The sequence below is a fragment of the Lolium rigidum genome, chromosome 4 (assembly GCF_022539505.1).
Source record: "Lolium rigidum isolate FL_2022 chromosome 4, APGP_CSIRO_Lrig_0.1, whole genome shotgun sequence".
Taxonomy (NCBI): domain Eukaryota; kingdom Viridiplantae; phylum Streptophyta; class Magnoliopsida; order Poales; family Poaceae; genus Lolium; species Lolium rigidum.
Genome location: NC_061511.1, coordinates 125,352,586 through 125,371,267, shown reverse-complemented (window position 1 = coordinate 125,371,267; position 18,682 = coordinate 125,352,586). Strand labels below are relative to the sequence as shown.

Sequence of the window (18,682 nt, the reverse complement as noted above, 5' to 3'; positions counted from 1 at the left end):
TTTCGCTCGCCAGAGCTTGGCTCGTTGGAATCGCTCAGGTCGAATGTGCCTCGCGAACCAAATTGAAGCTGCTTTAAGAAGCGTGCGAATGCAACACACATGAGAGGCTTTGTCACACCAAAGGAACAAAACTTGGTGAGGAACCAAACAGGTCCCAAAGAAGCGCGGGCCGGCCCGGTTACCCGAAACTGGCCACGACCTTCCTCGCGGGCTCACGGACGCACGCCGGGCCTGCCCACCACCGGGCGCTCCCGATATGACCGCCAGGCGAGCCCTCCTTCCCTCCCACCGTCGGCGGCGTGCACCACTTTCTCTCCTCTTGCCACTCGCAGCTCCCCACACCTCACCGCTTTGCTCGCCGCGTGGAGGGTGAGGCGCGTCCGGCCAAGCCGAAGCCGCCGCCAGCTCTTCCGCTCGGGACGTTCCCGTCCTCCATTCCCGGCGCCGTTCCAGTCTCCCTACTCCAGCTCTAGCGGCGGCGTTACCCTTACCACCGGTAACTACAATCTCTACTCCATACTACTGACCTTTCTTATGCCTGTTCTTTGACATGGTCTTCAGCGGCGGAGTCCTAAGCAAGAACCCTAAACCCCGTCTGCTCCGCCTTTTGCCTTTTCGCTAATCCGCTGGCACGGAGAAGCATTGTTCTTTCATCCTTTTCCCCTGATTCAAAATTTCCCTTCCTAATTTCTGTACAGGGGGCGGCGCGCTCAGGGGCGAGTCCTGCTGACATGGTGGTTCAGTAGAATGGCACATTTGGGGGTCGCAAGCTGCCACCACCGGTGTGGTCCGTGGTCAAGTGGCTCCGCGCCAATTATCACTGTCACTGCATCAGCGATGAGCTCTTCACGGGTTAGAGCACACGCGGTGCATTTGGATTGCCCACCTAGGACCGAGCAGAGAAATGGTGGCGATCTAGTGGTGATGAGGCCTTACCAGCGGCCACGGTCAGGGGACAATTTAGTCAAGCGGAAGAATGCCGGTAACGTGGTAGTGATGCGCCCAGACCGAAAAATGCGGGATGACTTGGCGGACTATGCAACCCCTAGAAATGGCAGAGCACCAATGGACATTGAGAATGTCATTTTGTCCCCGCAAGCTAAGCCATGGAACTGCTTGGGTCAGAACTCAGACAAGGGGTTAGATTTGCCGAAAGATAAAAGGATGTTTTATGCTAGCAACCTTCGCCGGTACTGCAACAACGGGAAGCTCCTCCAAGCTTGCTGCGTGATTGATGAAATGGTGCTACATGGACAGATTCCGGATTCCAAGTGTTGTAATAGATTGATCCGTGGCCTTGTTAAAATTGGCAAGACAAACAAAGCCAGGGACGTTCTTGAGGTTATGGTGCTCTCAGGTGGGATTCCAGACACTATCACTTGCAACATGCTGATTGCCCAACTTTGCTGCACAGGGCAGCTGAACTACGCGATGAACGTATTGGAGGATATGAGGTATGGTGGTACCTCTCCAAGTGGCATTACTTTTAACACTCTGATTAGGTGCATGTGCAACCAGCGAATGTATGACAGGGCAATCGCCTTTTGGAAAGAGCAATTAAGAATAGGCTGGCCACCGTATGTTATGACTAGCACCTTGCTTGTTGATCTTGTATGCAAAAATTGTGGTCCTACGCGTGCCATGGAACTGTTGGATGAACTTGCTCTGGAGGGATGTCAACCAGATGTCGTCACCTACAATGCTCTTATCAGTGCATCATGCAAAGCAGGCAGGTTGAAGGATGCAAAGACCACTTTAACTCGTCTGATTGCTAAAGGCCTTGAGCCAAATAGTACAACTTATTGCATTTTACTCCATGCCCTCTGCAACAAGAAAAGGTGGGCTGAGGCTTGTGATTTACTTGCCCACATGAACCATGCAGATTGTGAGCCTGATGTAACCACCTACAATATCTTTATCAATTACTTCTGTAAGTATGGACATCTAGATCAAGCTATTGATGTGTTGGAAAAGATGGTTAGCGATAAATGTTGTCCTGATATAGTGACGTACAACACACTTCTGAATGCCATATCCAAAGAGGGTATGGTTGAAGAAGCTCTTGCAATAGCACATTGCATCCGACAAAGTGGATGTCAGTTGGTTCAAATTACGTACAACACCCTCATAGATGCTTTAGCCAACAAGGGCCAGGTGAAGAAAGCTGTGGCTCTGTTTGATGAGATGGCTAGTGATGGGATCTGTCCTGATGACATTACTTATGGTTCACTCATTATGGGCTTCTGTAAGAAAAACATAGCTCAAGAGGCCCTGCAGCTCTTGAATCGGACACTTGCTCTTGGCTTTCAGGTTAAAACAACTACTTTTGTCATGGTGATCCAGGCATTATGCAGAGATGGCAAAGCAGAAGCTGCTGCTGAAATACTGAGAGTAATGGTATCAGAAATTAAAAACAACAGTAATTCATTTTATCTATCTATAGTCAGAAGTGTAGCCAAATCAGGCAAGATTGCAGAAGCAGAAAGGCTGCATCGCGAGTTAGTTGACTGCAAGATCCTCCCACTAGAGCATAGCGTTCTTGAAGATACTTTGTAGTCAGAAAGTATGGAACTCAGCTTAACTTAGGAGATAATTCCTGGAAGTTGCGCATAGCGTCTCACCAAGCAAAGGTACAAGCGCAAGGTTCTTTCTGTTTTATCCAGTGGCTGTTTATATTACAAATTTTATGAATGAAGTTTGAGGTGTGAGATTGCTGCCATCTCCTCAGGCTGTTGCAGCTATATTTTGAAATTCACTTATATTATCTACAATCTCGATTGTACTCCCTCCTTGCCAAAATGTAGTGCATATAAGAATTTTTTCAAATGACATAAAGTTTGACCAAGTATGTAGGAAAAAATATCGTTTGGCTTCTTAAAAATCTTATATGCACAACGTTGTGGCAAGGAGGGAGTATATATTCTAGTGATGTTCAAAGAGTAGAGTCCACAGGTCCTCGACCTGGAGTGTCTTAGTTACTCAGGTCCACAAACTCTGGAACCATGTACCTACACCCTTAAACGTGGTAGAAGGGGTAGGGAGTATATATTCTAGTGATGTTCAAAGAGTAGAGTCCACAGGTCCTCGACCTGGCGTGTCTTAGTTACTCAGGTCCACAAACTCTGGAACCATGTACCTACACCCTTAAACGTGGTAGAAGGGGTCTATCAGAGGTCCAAATCCGATTTCATACCTCTGACCACTTATAATCATGGATATAGAAGCCGATGACTTTAGTACCCATTAAGCATAAACAAATACGCTTAGGCTCAGTTGGCCGCTCTGTCATGTGCTTACTTTGTAGCTCCTGCAGGAAAGTTAAATACTCTGTTACCCAATGGTTATCATCTGCACGTTCCATCTTGTATGTTTTAGAACATGATATTACATCTTGCTGCTTGATCAAGCAAAGAATAGCTACCCAACAGAAATGGCTTGATTAAGCAAGGCTATCATAATCTAACGTGATACCAGACGGAGGCTTAATCAATTTACCCTCGAACTATCACCTCAATATAATTCTAGAGTAAACAGTTAACTTACTGAATGATCTATAGTAGTTTTGGGAGTTCGTATGGTCCCTTACCATGTTCTTTATTTTTCTTCAGGTGCTCTATGACTATGAGATTTGATCGATGTCCCAAACCTCACCATGATGCTTCCTTTTGATGGTTCTTTGCAAAATGGTGTTCTGCTACTGCACAATTATGCTCTGGTTGATCATATGTCAAAATTGTGTGCCCTTACTCTGCCCGTGCCATCACATCTTAAAGCAACACTGTTTTTTGTTGTGATTAATGGTGTTGTGGCGTTGCTGTTGTTGCCGTCACGCCGGACTATTTTTTTGCCTCAGAAAGACGAAAGACGACGGTATAGTTCCCTTAGCAGTAGATGCATCTGCTGTTGTAGCTTCTAGTTTGCATTCTAGCCACTATAGTTCGACGGATGAGTTATTGTGTAAGATGCACTCTAACTTTGGCAATTGCGACTAGAAGATATCTAGTGCTCCAAGGGCTTTGTGTGCTACTTTTTTTTAGGTAAACAACAGAACTCTGTTGCGAGTTTATTAATCAAATAATAGATACATCGTCAATTAATAGGGGAACAATAAAACTTGGCGGATCATTGACCCACACACATGGGAGTGAATCCGTCTCTCTTGATAAGCAATCAGCAACAAAGTTTGCTTTCCTATTATAGAAACTAAACTCAAAACTAGAAAACGTAAAAGGTTGGATATAAATATCATCAAAAAGAGCAGCCGTCGCCGTTGATGGGAAACTTCCCGTCTGAAGGGCTTCAGTCACTTGTAAACAATCGGAACAACCCACCTCATTGGCTGATGCAATGCATCTACTAATCGCTAGAGCTTCTAAGGTGTTTGCATCAATGGCATATTGGACCGAAACATTACATGCAGCAATAAATTACCCATGATCATCTCTAATGACCGCTTCTGTTCCACCTGTAAGATTTATTGGATTGAAACTTGCATCAACACTGACCATAACATGTCCTTCTTTCGCTTTTATCCATGCACTCTTCTTATTTTCTGATTGCCTTTATATTATTTGTTGTAATTACTCGAATGGACATCGTAGCAATCGAACTTGTAGGTACTTTCTCACCATGCACAAGTTGGCGGCGCATCCACCATATATACAGGAGGCGGTAAGAATCAATTCCCTTGTATTTTCAACCTGTTGATTCACTATCAATTCTTCAAGAACAGCACTACCTGCTCGGTCAACTAGCATTGCATCTTCTATCTTATCTGCTAGTTCAAGTTTCCTCCAAACTTCCAAAGAATTATCACAACCAAAGAGAGTATGCCATATATCTTCACAATGGATATCACATCGTGGGCATTGGCTAGATAATGGCACATGTCTATTTGTAAGGACACCATAACAAGGAAGAATACCATGAAGAGATTTTCATGCAAATATTTTTACCTATGCCGAAACAGAAGATTTCCATAGAGAATCCCATACATTATTTATGCTTGACTGCCCTAGAGCATAAATATTTCTCTCCCTACTCCCAAACCGGTGTTTCCACTCGCCGTGACAAGTTGAACCAACAGTGAAAAGAGAATTCTTTGCGTATCTCCATGCCACAAAATCCTCCATACCGTTTGTTGATAGTGGTATAGCAAGAATCCTGTTAGCATCAATAGTCAAAAAGTTTTCTCTAACAATGTCCTCATCCCAATAACCGGTAATAAGCTCCTCCACTTTTGATAGTACTATGTTTCCTCTGGCAGTAATAAAAACCATATGGGCTATTCTGTATCCATGGGTCATTCCAGATATCAATTTGAGATAAACTTTGATACCCATTAAAGATCCATCCTCTTCCGCGTGAGATAACAAGCTTGGCAATCCTTCCGAACAAATCAAGAAGAGATGTGGGGATAGAGGATCTCCCTGTGGTAAACCCCTGGTAGGAACAAACTAGTCAGTTTCATAAGAATTGAAACGAACTCGATACCTTACCGAAGATACACACTCCATCATTAGGTTTATCCATCGGATATCAAAACCCAGTTTCGGCATCATAGCTTTCAGGAATTTCCACTCCACTCGGTTGTATGCTTTGTGCATATCTAATTTGACCGCACAAATACCTTGTTTACCAGACTTCCTCTTGATTGTATGAACAAAAATATTATCAGTGATCATCCTCCCTGGTACAAAAGCACTTTGCTCTTCACTAATGATCTATGGTAGAATACCTTTCAGCCGGTTTGCTAAAAGATTACTCATGGTTTTGTATATAACATTACATAAACTTATAGGCCTATACTCTGTCACCTTCTTTGGATCCTCATTTTTAGGAATTAGTACAATAATTGTATCATTCTGCCCTTCCGGTATCTTCGTAGAATTAAGGGTCTGCAAGACTTCAGCAATTAGATCTTCCTCTACCATTGGGCAAAAACTTTTATAAAAAATAGCATGTAAGCTATCCGGACCTGGTGCCTTCATGTCTCCAATCCTAAATAACGCTTTTTTCACCTCCTCTACCGAGAACGGTGCAAGAAGTGTTTCATTCATCGCTGGTGTCACCTTATGTTTTACTTTGCTCAACAAGCCTTGATCCGGATCTCCAGTATACGAGGTAAACAGATCACCGAAATAGCCACTAATGAACGTGGCTAGATCAATATTTCCTTCTATGATATCCCCGTTGTCATTGACTAAGCGTTTAATCAGATTCCTTTTCTTCCGCTTGGAAGCGAAGTGATGGAAGAAACTATCTAAACCGTCCAATCTGAGTCAAGGGACAGGATCAAACATGACTACAGTTCAGCCACCACCACGACCCATATGCAAATGAGAACCTCTGTTTGTTCAGTTTGTGGCACACAATCCTTTCTTTCTAATCTATCTTTCTTGGACCGTTTACACAATGAAATTTAATGAAGCAATTGTTGTCAAAGTACAGTCTTCCAGCCACAAAGTTGCATTATTATTCATTAACCCATCGATAATATATTTTTCTTGCATCGCCGACCTCCATTCATTGATCAAGTTGTTCTATATTTCAGTATCATTTCCTTGTTCAGTTGACGGAAGTACATAACCGATCTCGGCAGGTGTCGTGCTGAGCTCCTACAGTCTAGCTTTGATCCGGCGATCTCATGGTGTTCCTCCAACTTAGTTAAAGTTTGGGGTGAGATTAAATCCCGTGAGCCAGCAGAGAGAGAATAGAATCGATGGACTGTGTGTCACAGTTAAACAATTAGATGAACCAGTTTGCAATGAGCGATGGTACGCAGATCTAGAGTTATGTTGAATCCTGAACATTGACTCGCATTGAACTGTAAATATCGCAGGAATCCAGAATGTTCCCTGTCAATCATGTCAGGCAGCTGAGGTTGGTGGTGATGATGCTGTCAATGCCGGTGCCGCATTGGGCACATCCTTGTCAGGGGGGATACCTAGCAGGAATTCGTGGTACACAAGCCTGTCAGAACGCGCTGCTGACTGCCGACGGCTAGTGGATGGGCCTAATACATGTCATGCGACTGCCTGCGTCAGTCCAGCTGCTCACGCTTGTAAAGCTTGGACAGCACTGCGTTGCAGGTGAGAACCTAAACGGCATGCACGTTTTGCCAGCATGCTTGTCAAAATTGGACAGCACTATGCTGCAGGTGAGAACCTGAACGGCATGTATGGTTCACCAGCATCAGTTACTTGGATGGTTTCGTAAAAGGAATATGTTTAATTTTTACCACACTGCCAAAAAAATAAACCAGAAGTTCAAACAAAACTGGAGGTTCAGACAAATCAGCAAGTTCAACAAGCTGAGTGACAGTTGATCACAAAACCAGATGTCAGTACCGCAGCATGCAGACTTAAAGAACATCTCAATACATGCTACAACAAAACACCAAATTGCCAATGTAATCTACCTTTCTGTTCAGATTTATGCACCCAATGCACAGTTACTTGTTAATGTTACAAATGGCATTGCACAGCCATGCCTTTACGCCTATCTTTCCTCCCAAAATGTACCAAGAATCACAACAAAACGATGTAGTCAACTAAACATAAACCAGAACCAGAAAGTTACATACCATGATCGAAGATAATGATGGAATTGCTTGCTCGCACATCCACAAATTAACAAAGAAAACGGCAGCCAAACAATACAGTTCAGCTCCAAAATTTGAGCACAGCAATTGAATAAACCGACATCCCCCTAAAGCAACAATCAGAACACAATGAGAAAAAGGTGGACCACGAAAGGTCCCCCACTTCAGTATCATTTGAGACTGCTGAGGTTGTTGCTTTGTCAGTATGCAGGAGGCCCCTCACATTAACTTCCCATTCTTCCTTCCAAGCAAAAATGTTTGCACAACTGGACAACTGATAATATCGAATCAGACCTGCACAGTAAAACTCATAAGTAGTCTTTGGTGTTACTGAAACTGCTGCGAGCCGGCAATGACCTCCGCACGCTAGCCAAAACCTTTACACTTCTTCCCAACCAATGTCATCCATATCCAACCAATTAGGGGTGAGGCCTGTTGATGAAAAAAAAGAACAGTTGTGGAACAGCTCAGCAAGTAAATTGCAAACATATCAAGATTTGTTTTATTTTCTCATCAAATCATCATTTATTCATACCAACGTCAGCCAAATTACAAGGTTACATACACATTTATATATAGAAGAAAAATATAATAATCTAGTGGTGCATTGTTACATACTCACTTTGATTCACAATGTAAGTAGGTTCCGAGGCCTTCAAATTAACACGTTGACCATATTTTTACGACATTATCTTTTTTCAATCAAAAGTATATATATTATGAAAATACATGACAAACCTACAAATATCTATCTGATAATTGTCTATGCTTGTAATTTTTTCTACTCCCTCTGTTCAAAAAAAAGCTGCTCAACTTTTTCTAGATACGGATGTATCTATGACTACGATATGTCTATACACATCCGCACCTAGACAAAGTTGAGCAGCTTTTTTAGGGATGGAGGGAGAACATTGATTGGTGCCAAATCTTAAAATGTTCGACTGGCACAAAGTCTACAACTGCTGCTAATATGAATCAAAGGGGCTAATTTTAAATTCAGACGAGATGACCTATCTATCATTTTCCAAGAATGTATTATTCCTGTAAATATTACCATTTCAAAACAATCCCATGTGACTCCCATAGTAATCTCTTGAACAGTAGAGATGGACAACAGCAAACATTTTGAACAATTATAACTTAATTTTTATTCTGTTGAGAATTAAAGCATTTTTTCAGAAACGGAACATGGAGAAGCGTGTGACTATGAAAGACAAGCGTGACAGATCCATGCAATCACTAGATTGTTGAAAGTAGCCAGGTAACATAATGACTAAGGTTGATGAAAATTTTCCAGAAACTCTGAAATCTAATCAATGCTGGTAATATTCTATGTCCTGATTTTCATAATTCATGTACTCTAGCTATATGTCCCAACTTATGTAAGTTCATCCAAAAACAAGAACACTCACATAATTCAAAATGGAGCTTCAAGTGACTCGTCCCACACATCACCACTTCCATTTGATGCATCTTCACCATCCTCTTCCATCGACAGCCTAATATATTCCCTATGGGCGAACCGATCCCACTCTGTTAAAGTTGGGTTTTCACGCTCCTGCAATTAAAACCGATCCAACTTTTAACTAAATGGTGGAAGTGGATTCGAACACTTTATGGCAAGCAACGTTACCTGGCGAATGAGGAATGGATCACGAGTTTCAAATGCCATAAATTTGTTGAGATTGAATAGGATATTGAATATATTTCCTGATAGTTTACACTTTTTTAAGTCCCGCAATGTAAAATAGGTCTCATTCTGCAGAAAGGAACAGATATGTCAAATGCAGTTAAGGGCATGCTTCGAATGCATGATTTTTTAACAATAACTCCTTCACATTGCTCTGGGACCTCTTTGTATTCCACTGTTCCAGACAAGAGGGGATGGGGTGGGGGGAGGGGGGTGCAGCACAATTATATTTAGGATGATACCTCTGGTCCAATCATATCGATCATTTGGCACAATATGTCCTCAAAAAGCACAGGTTCCTGTGCCATGCACTCCATGCGATGCAACTGCTCCTCATAGAAAAACTGCATCTCATTGGTACTTAATATGCCATTGCCATCAAGATCAATGCACTTAAACCTGTAAAACATGTTTGGCATGTTTCAATAAATAAAGATATGTAGATGATGAGTTGTAGACATGCTACAAATAATAAGCAAATGTACTCCTGTAAAACAAATGTACTTCGCAACTTAATGATACGCACGTACACAGGTTTACCATGGTATCGGATACTTGAAGCAACATGTTTACAGCAAATCACATACTACTCAGAACAACATGTTCATTTAAAAAATGTTGGGACTTGAGATGGAAGTTCAATGCCTAAAAATCAAATTGAAGAGAAGACCATGACGTATAAATATCAGACAGGAGAAAACAATTACCAGTACTCAAGGCTAGGTTCAGATGATTTATCTTCCTCCGACAAAATAAAGTAAACAAAATCTTCATAACCCATCTTTCCTTCGGTCATGCTTGTGAACTTCCTTGGGACCTGAGTAGTAGTAGATCAACCAATGTAAATACAAAAAAACATTAACAGTACTGCAAACTAGCATCTCGGATATAAACTAGCAAAGGACTAACCTGTGCAAAGACTCTATCAACTATTCTGTAAGTCAGCGAATGATTTCCATATCTGATAAGATTCTCTTTGTCAATCAGGAAATCATGATCTGTGTCCAGCTCCCAAAATTTGCAGTAGATCACATAGAAATGCTCATACGAGAAATATCTGCAGCAGATATGTAAAGCTTAGAAACTCGTACAAAAAACATATAAAGTCTTCTCTATTTGCTACATAAAGTAGCATCAACTGGAGTCCCGAAACTCATGTGAGCCATCGTAACACCATAATGGAGGAGCACATGTAAGAACACAATATGTATGTAGCTAACCCGTTCTACCAAGAGATCTTGGGGACTGCATATAGAAATGGGCATGCAATTCCATACATTAATTACCTCAGTACTTTGTTGATGTCCTCTTCCTCATCCAGCTGCTGCATTGCAGCAACTAAATTCCCACGTTTTAGTTCTCGGAGGGTAAGATGGCCATTTCCACATCTATTTATGGAGTAAAATATTCTGTATATTACAGTCTCCGCTGAAAAATGCATTAAAACATGATTAGCAGATGAGTGAGATGCAGCATCACTGGCATTGGTTCATAATATCCATTTGTCATCACAGAATCGGTGACATTTTTTTGACAAAAAGGACAATGCTCTATCTGCAAGCAGCTTATATTTGCATACCGACATTCATGACTATAATATATCATTTCTTATGTTGCTAAAATACAACTTTGACACCGACACAGAATTCCTATGAATATATATAACTTCAAGCAAAACCATTCAGTTCTAACTTTCTAATAACAAAGTGTAAGGGTGTACAGGAGTTCCCTACTAAATTAGACCCAGTTTTATTCTCATCAGCTCTATGCGAACAAAAGAATGAAGGACGTGATGCCTTATTCTTTTACACACATTGTTAGGCCTCATTAATAAATTATACTCCATCTATCAACGTAAAAGGTATATGCCTGAAAATTTATGGTAAATGATACTGAAATTGCGTTGAAGAAACATAACAATTTGCAAACAAGCCCATTTTGCAAGGAATCAATTCTTTTCATTATATAAACTACATGTGGCATTGGTTTTTGATAGAACAGATGAGTCATAATGCACATCCAATGCACAATAGACATGAAAAGTACTGGTTGAAGAGCTAACAACTACCAAGTAACTTTGATAAAGAAGTTACCGTATCTCTCCTGAAACTCAGGAGTGCCCTGTAGAAACTCTAAACCTGGGTGAGTTGCCAAGAGTTCTTTTAGGACAGGTTTAAAGTCCTCCTGTACAAATTATGGAGAATTAGCGTTCCCTTTAAAGAAAAAACGGTAATGTAGAATCATTATCTTGTCCAGTTGTATTCAGTATATACATGTACACAAAGAACAAACAGAGGAAAGAAGAAACGCTGACCTGAGTGAGATAACTGCAACCCGGCTTTCTTAATATTTCAAATATCTGGCTAGGTGTATCCAGTGTTATCTTATTTTCATTAATCCAGTACGCGATAAACGCATCCCTGAGTTCAGAAGAAAAAAAAGTACTCGTGTCAAAACGGAAACATTCGTTAAACGCCTATGCGCGTGCCTGTGCAGGCAGAGGGTAAAAACCAGCATGGACATGAAACACCAAAGATGGGTGGTATATTAAATGTTACTATGAAAGCAAGGGGAAGTGAAAAATAAGCTTATGTAGCTTACAGTTGCAATTTATAAATGTGCGCAAGAAAATTATCGAGTAGCATGCCTGCTGGAGTGTAGAAGAAAACAGAGCCTAAGCTTATTATAATGGTCCCTACAAAAACTGGATAAGCAGTTTCACGATATTGGCTAGAGATGGCAAGCCCCTGTGCTAATAAGCTACATGAAGTACTTGGCATATCCTCAAAACACAACGGGGCAACTAAGATTCACAATATTTCAACATATACTAATGTAGTCACGGTTGAGGTGTTGAATGAACACCATACCTTGTTACAGTTCCAGAGCAAGCAGCATCGATCTTCTTGAAAAGAACACCAGAGAGGAAGGATGGTAATTTGCATATATCTTTTATGACTGGTCTGAATTCTGATATGGACAAATAAAACATTCAAACTTAAGAATGCACTTTAATGTGAACAAACAGATGAAACCCTTACAAAAAGTCACCTTGTATCTGGAGTCCCTCGCCGGCAAAAAATAGGTGATCTAGTCTAGACAAACATTGCTCCTTCAAATCTTTTGGTGGAGGGCGCCCATTCTTGAAGTAAAACTGCAAATACATCAAACACAAGAACTAAGTTTAACAAGAAAGACGATTAAATAAATAGAGTAGAAACAAATACAAAACTGAAAATAGCAACAACAGACGAAAAGCACCTGAGGAATAACCTCTCTCACAGGTTCACTGACTACTTTTAGAGGAGATCCCAAGGTTGATGGTCCAGCTCCAGATCCTCGTCTCATAACACGGGGAGAGCCAGCAGTGCTCCTAGGAGAAAGTGGGGGAGCACTACCAGCCGGGAACATTGATGGCAAAGAACTACTTGAAGCAGCATTTGTGCTGGCAGAACTCCCAGCAACATTCAGTGAGCCACCGCCTTTTGCATCTTCAATCAAAGACTTCACCTAGCAGCCAACAAAACAAATATTATGAGGAATAATACATCCCACGTAAGTATGTTACAGAAACAAATTTAGTGCTATTCACACAACTTCCTATGCAATTCTAATCTACAAAACAGTAGTGTCCATATCCATAGAATCAGTCCATCAGATAGAGAGAAGTAACTTCAATCATTAACAATGAAGAAAAATATCATGTTGTGAACATGAAAGAGTTATAATGATTCATACAGCCTAAGCAGTAAACAGTAGCACAGATACATACTTCAGGGAATTACAGTGTATTAACAAATTTAACTAACAATGGTCATGCTAATATTTATGCATCAGCTAGAAGGTAAGCTAAGTGGCCAGTCAATTAAAATTGTAGGTGTACTACCATAAATTATGGAAAGAAAAACGAGATAACCCAGAGCCCAAAAAGATTCACAAGAAACTAAAAGTTCTAGCACAGTAGCACCTCAAGCGCATGTTGTAACAGTTTCAAGTACAGTTGCACCAGTTGATATACCGTTTGGCCATCACTATGCCATATTGATTGGATAAGCGTCTATATGAAATTAAAATGCTGAACTAATCTATGTTCAGCCTAGTCCACTCAAGACTACACTCGCTGATACAACCAACACAGCTATTGAAGTACACAACAAGCATGAACACATGTTACAAATTCCTAGAAGATTGAGCTAAAATCATACGGTGCAATGCATGAATTACTGCAAGAAGCCAGAACATATAGTAAATATATTTTGTCCTGCCGCCCAACAAGAAGTCACAAATGAAAAAAGCAAACATGTGCCTAGCACATGCAACTGCATAGTTATCGTGGCAGCATAGTGAGCATACAACTTGGCTTAGCCTGACAAACAAATATAGAACAAAACAACGTGAAACTGGAAAGTGAGACATATCCCACTAGCCACTTGATGCAAAACCTCACCGGAGCACAAAAACACATCCAAGTCCTCCACTCCCTCCTCCCCCTACCTGAATACCAATAGGCCCACCTTCTCTAGCGGCAACATTTGGCAGCACAAGCAGCAAAGCAGAGGACATCTGGGCTAAGAGAGATGGGCAACAAGCAGCAGAACAGATAAGGGAGGAGAAAGGAGCTGAGAAGAAAGCTGAGGGTATAAGAGTATTTTGCAAAGCAACAGCCAACAGCAGTGAGCAGGGAGGTGACTACGCACACATTTGCAAACTAGAAAGTGCTGACAACCGGAGGCGATGGAATCATCTGTCTCCTGGATCACTGGCTGGTCAAGGCGAGCAGTCATGTCATCTGCTGCTGGCCGAGTTGACAACAAGTGATTGACTAGGTTACGCTACATAGACACCATGACACTAGCACTAATATTTAAAATAACCCAAGACACCATACAACATAAGAAAGCAGACAAAATAATCAAAACGGATAGTCATATCTCACTTAAAGCCATTGAGCACCAGACATCATCAAAGGATACTCAAACAGATTACTATCAGTATCAAGATCCTTGGTGCATACATGTATCGTTGCAAACAAATCTCAAAAGTTGGAAGTATATAAGCCAGGCAAATGAGAAAATCGTCCCTCCATTCAAATCCTACATGGTAATTGCTCGGCAGAAACAAATACCGACGTATGTACAAACCAATCTGAAGTCAATCTAATAAGTAACCCAAGGAGACAAGCAGATACTGAAGCCAGTTTTCCAGCAGTGCACCACCGCAGCCTCAACAAAACAGCAAATGTTTCATTTCAAGGCAAATCAGCGTACAGCACATCTCCTGAAGTCCATCATTCTTCTAAACACATGCAACACTAAACTATCATACCAAAACTTCATTCCCCTGAATATGAAGATAAAGCATAAAGATGGTAGACTTCAGAAGCGTATACACATGTTCAGCTATGGCAACTGAGGCGCAGAAACTAAGCACCCCACAGAAACAGGCAACGTTGTATACTTCCGAACAATTCACTACAATCACAGCTTCCCACGGGACCTTTGCTTTCTATGTTCCCATACTCCACCACCGCCCAGTACCCTCAGCATCAGCTCGCAATTGCAGCAAAAACTCAGACAAACCCGTACAGACGAACTGCAGCACAAAGTGAACAACCAACGGAAGCACTCCCGGTAGATATTTCACGAGTTCCAACACGAGATCACAGTAGCGACGCAAAATCTACGGACGAAAACCGGGCCAATCTAGAAGGGAAGCAAACCGGAAGGGAGCAGGCGAGGGCGAGATGGCGCGTGAGAGGTTACCAGCTTGGCGGTCTCGGGAAGCACGAGCCACTGCGTGTAGAGCGCGTCGGCTATGGTTGAGTTCTCCCGGAGCGCGCCGGGCGCGAGCTCCGGGAGCTGCAGCAGCTCCGGGTCAAGCGCCGACGCATCCCTCCTCGCCGCCTCCACCTCCATGCCGTCAGGGCCCTGGTAGCCTTCTCATGCACCAAGCGAGGCCCCAAACCCTAGATCTGCCCCCCGGCGAGCGCGTGCAGAGGCTGGAGGGCGAGGTGGCGGAGCGTGAGGAGTGGCAAATCGGAGCTCGGCGGGATCGGCGGCTGGCGACGGAGGAGGATCGGGGGTCGCCGGTGTCGGGATCTGAGGCGAGGGCCGGGGTGGAGTGGAAACCCTAGCTAGGCCGGGAGGGAGAAGCAAGCGACAGCAGGAGGAGATGGGGGGGAGATGGTGGTGCTAGGCTGGGCTGCTGCTAATGGTGGGCGTCGATATAACAGCGGAGGGCAAAATGAAATCGTCTTTCGGATGCCACTTTCGGTCTGCCTAATGGAACCGATGTGGCTGGAATTGCAGCTCAACTCCCGTGTCCCGTGTGCCCAACAGGTTTTTTTTTTTCAATTCTACATTTCCTCGGTGATATAAGGCGAGCGTTGGAATATACTCCTATTAACTGGTTTAAGGCTTCTTTTTTTTTTATTTACCCTGCATTTTGGCATTAGTTAAAGTTAAGTTTTCTAAATTTTGACCGAACATTTATAAAAATATCAACATCCATAATTGCTAATTTATTTGATACAGTATAAAAATACATTTCAACATGATTCTAGTAGTACTAATTTTATTTTTAGATATTAATAGGTTTTCCTATATTTTTTTGTCAAACCTTGTTAAGTTTGACTTTGACTAAATCTAAAAATGTAGGGTAACTACGAACGGAAGGAATACCGTACATAACTGCATTGGCCGACCCAAGAACATTTTGAACCTAGGCAGACAACAAATTTAAAGGCTTAACCGATAATATTTTGTCGAATACTCATCAAACTACGCTACACTAGCCGGCCAAATGCCCATCAACTGCCTAGCAATAGGAATGTTAGGTGTGCTAATGCACATATATCGTACTAGAAACTAGAGATACAAGTGTCGACGGTGAAAGAACCGACACGTAGGTGAAGTTTGTGGCGGTTGCATGTCTCGTTGTCTATTATGATACAGTTACACAGAGGAAGTAGTTGATCGATTGTCGTGAATGTAGAGGAACATAAACGAGTAGTATTGTGTTTAGTGTAACGTCGGATGTGGGAGGAGATGGAAAGCAACTTATAAAGGTGAGGGTTTCTCCTTCTAACATACTAGTATTTTGGGGAGATGGTCCAAAATATCTTATAAGTTCGTGTTGGTCTCCGGTTGTGCTGGGTTGGTGGACCTGTGCAACAGTTCCATGATGCACGTGGATAAAAAACACTAATTAAATAGACTCAAGATTTTCCTCTCAAAAAAGTGGATCCGAGATTGAGATAACAAACGTAACAATTGGTAGTGCATGGATGCAAATCTGTGGGCCCATGGTGACCGGCGTGTGAGGGGGTGATTTGTTGGGTTTAGTCCTCTCTCATTAGGTTGGGTTCGTGGGCCGAGATGCTCATGCGATTAGCCCATGACACAAGTGGGTAGAAAACACTGGTTACGTGCACAAAAGATTACGATAACAACCGTAACGAAATGTAACATCCCAAAAATTTCAAACAAAATGAATTTCCCTAGTTCCAAATTTTGGAACCAACAAAAACTTTTATTAAATTAAGTTTGATACATAGAGATCTTGTTTAATTCTTGTGCTATTGCCATGATTGCTTGTTTATTTAGTATTTGAAATACTCTAAAACCCTAAACCTCATACCCCTTTTTACCATCCAATTTAAAATAAAATAAAAAGAATTTAAATAAGAAAGAGGCATATGTGCCTATGGCTATTTTTGTAAAACTTTACCTTAGGCCTTTCCACTTTATCTAGAGATTTGGAAAACCTTCATAAACCTTATCTAGTACTTCTCAAACCCAATCCAAGTTGAAACAAAAGAAATGAAAAGAAACTAAAAATGCCATAGAGGCATATGAGAGTAAAATGCAAATTTGTGAATTTGAGAATCTTGATCCTAGGACTTGATGTGAATGGTTGGATCACTCCTATATACCATTTCAACATTCAACAACATCAAATGGGCCAAGAACAATCAAATTAAAAATCAAATGCAACATATGCATAGAGGCATATGTGACACATAGCCATTTCACCAATTCTTGTCCCATTCCCTTCTACCTTGACCAAATGGTGTGAAACCATCTCTAAACCTAATATAACACTAAATTGATCATCAACCTTGCCCTAGTAAAGCAAGGAAAACAAATTAAAAGAATAAGGCAAATTAACACATCACCTCTTATGTGTTATGGCCAATTTTGCAAATCTTTGAGCTAGACCTTTTGGAATGGTTTCAATAGTTTGGAAATGTTCCTAAACTAATGAGAATCACTTTGGAGTGAAGAAAAATCAAATCAAAAAGAGAGAAATCAAATAGTGAGAAAATCTCATTTTTACTCACATACACATTTAGCCATTTTTGCAAATCTTCAACCAAGGCCACTTTGGCTTGTGCCATTGGTTGTAAAACACTTATATATCAATAACAAACACAAATGCATCAAAGAAACCAGAATCAAATCAAAGAAAAATTCCAATTCAACATACATGTGATATTAGTCAAATTGTCACTTTATATTATCTTACCCACTTTGAGCCCTTTTAGTAAGAGATTCTTAAACCAAACCCTAACAACTCTTTGCACCTTGTCCAAGACCTCATCAAGATGAACAACTTTGATGTTGACCACTTTGACCAGATCTTTGACCATTGCTCAAATTAGTCAACCCAAGATGCTACTTTGAAACCAATTCTAGATTCCCTCCAAGTTTAGAATCTTCACAAATCAGTTTCAAAAATCAAACCAATGCCATGAGTTGCTGCCCAACCTCATTTAGAACACATCCATCACAAATTTTGGTCAAAAATCATCACACATGAGACCTTGACAAATAATAAAAGATGATGCCATAGAGGTACAACCACTATTCCACCCACTCTCCATCACCTCACCTCTCTCTCCCTTGTGCTCATCCACACTACCTGGTGCCCAAAACATCTAGCTTTACCTCACCAAGTGCATGGTCACCTCCCATCACCACCATGCTCTAAAAATCTTGTCTCATGTCACATACACTTTGAATTGTATTAATTGTGCAAGCCCTAGACCTCTCCAACTTGGGCCACCATGTCAACTAGCCTGGACTCACCTCACACACCAGTGCCAAGCCCTCAGAGACCAAAAGAAAGGCACAAACAATCTCAGAACATGCCATGCCGGCCACCATAGTCACCCCCATGTCACCCCTCTCTCCCTTCACCTCAACTCTGCCCAACCATGTCCTGGAGAACCCCCACCTCCCCCTGCATCTACTGGCGCACGCCCTGGCCCAGGAGAAGACCACACGCGCCAGGCCGTGACGTGATCACCCAGGTCAGCCTCGCCAGCACGCGCACGGGCATGGACACGGGCGCTCCAGTGCACCTCCTCGCCCCGTCGCCTCACGCGT

General features: G+C 41.9%; 2 protein-coding genes across 2 annotated transcripts; one reads left to right on the top strand and one right to left on the bottom strand.

The window, feature by feature from the left end:
• The first annotated feature begins 360 nt into the window (after positions 1-360).
• LOC124708279 (pentatricopeptide repeat-containing protein At1g08610) lies at positions 361-4,011 on the top strand. Its single transcript, XM_047239960.1, has 3 exons — positions 361-496; positions 699-2,630; positions 3,609-4,011. The coding sequence occupies exon 2, from the start codon at positions 748-750 to the stop codon at positions 2,554-2,556; it is 1,809 nt and encodes a 602-aa protein (XP_047095916.1). The 5' UTR covers positions 361-496; positions 699-747; the 3' UTR covers positions 2,557-2,630; positions 3,609-4,011.
• A 3,392-nt stretch (positions 4,012-7,403) lies between these two features.
• Positions 7,404-15,486, bottom strand: LOC124705546 (probable serine/threonine protein phosphatase 2A regulatory subunit B''delta). The gene is made up of 13 exons (XM_047237248.1): positions 15,056-15,486; positions 12,555-12,803; positions 12,345-12,447; positions 12,164-12,263; positions 11,608-11,713; positions 11,387-11,477; positions 10,580-10,721; positions 10,203-10,350; positions 10,001-10,110; positions 9,536-9,692; positions 9,237-9,362; positions 9,016-9,161; positions 7,404-8,035 (listed from the first exon to the last, which is right to left on the bottom strand). The coding sequence occupies exons 1-12, from the start codon at positions 15,206-15,208 to the stop codon at positions 9,021-9,023; spliced, it is 1,626 nt and encodes a 541-aa protein (XP_047093204.1). The 5' UTR covers positions 15,209-15,486; the 3' UTR covers positions 7,404-8,035; positions 9,016-9,020.
• Positions 15,487-18,682: the final 3,196 nt, after the last annotated feature.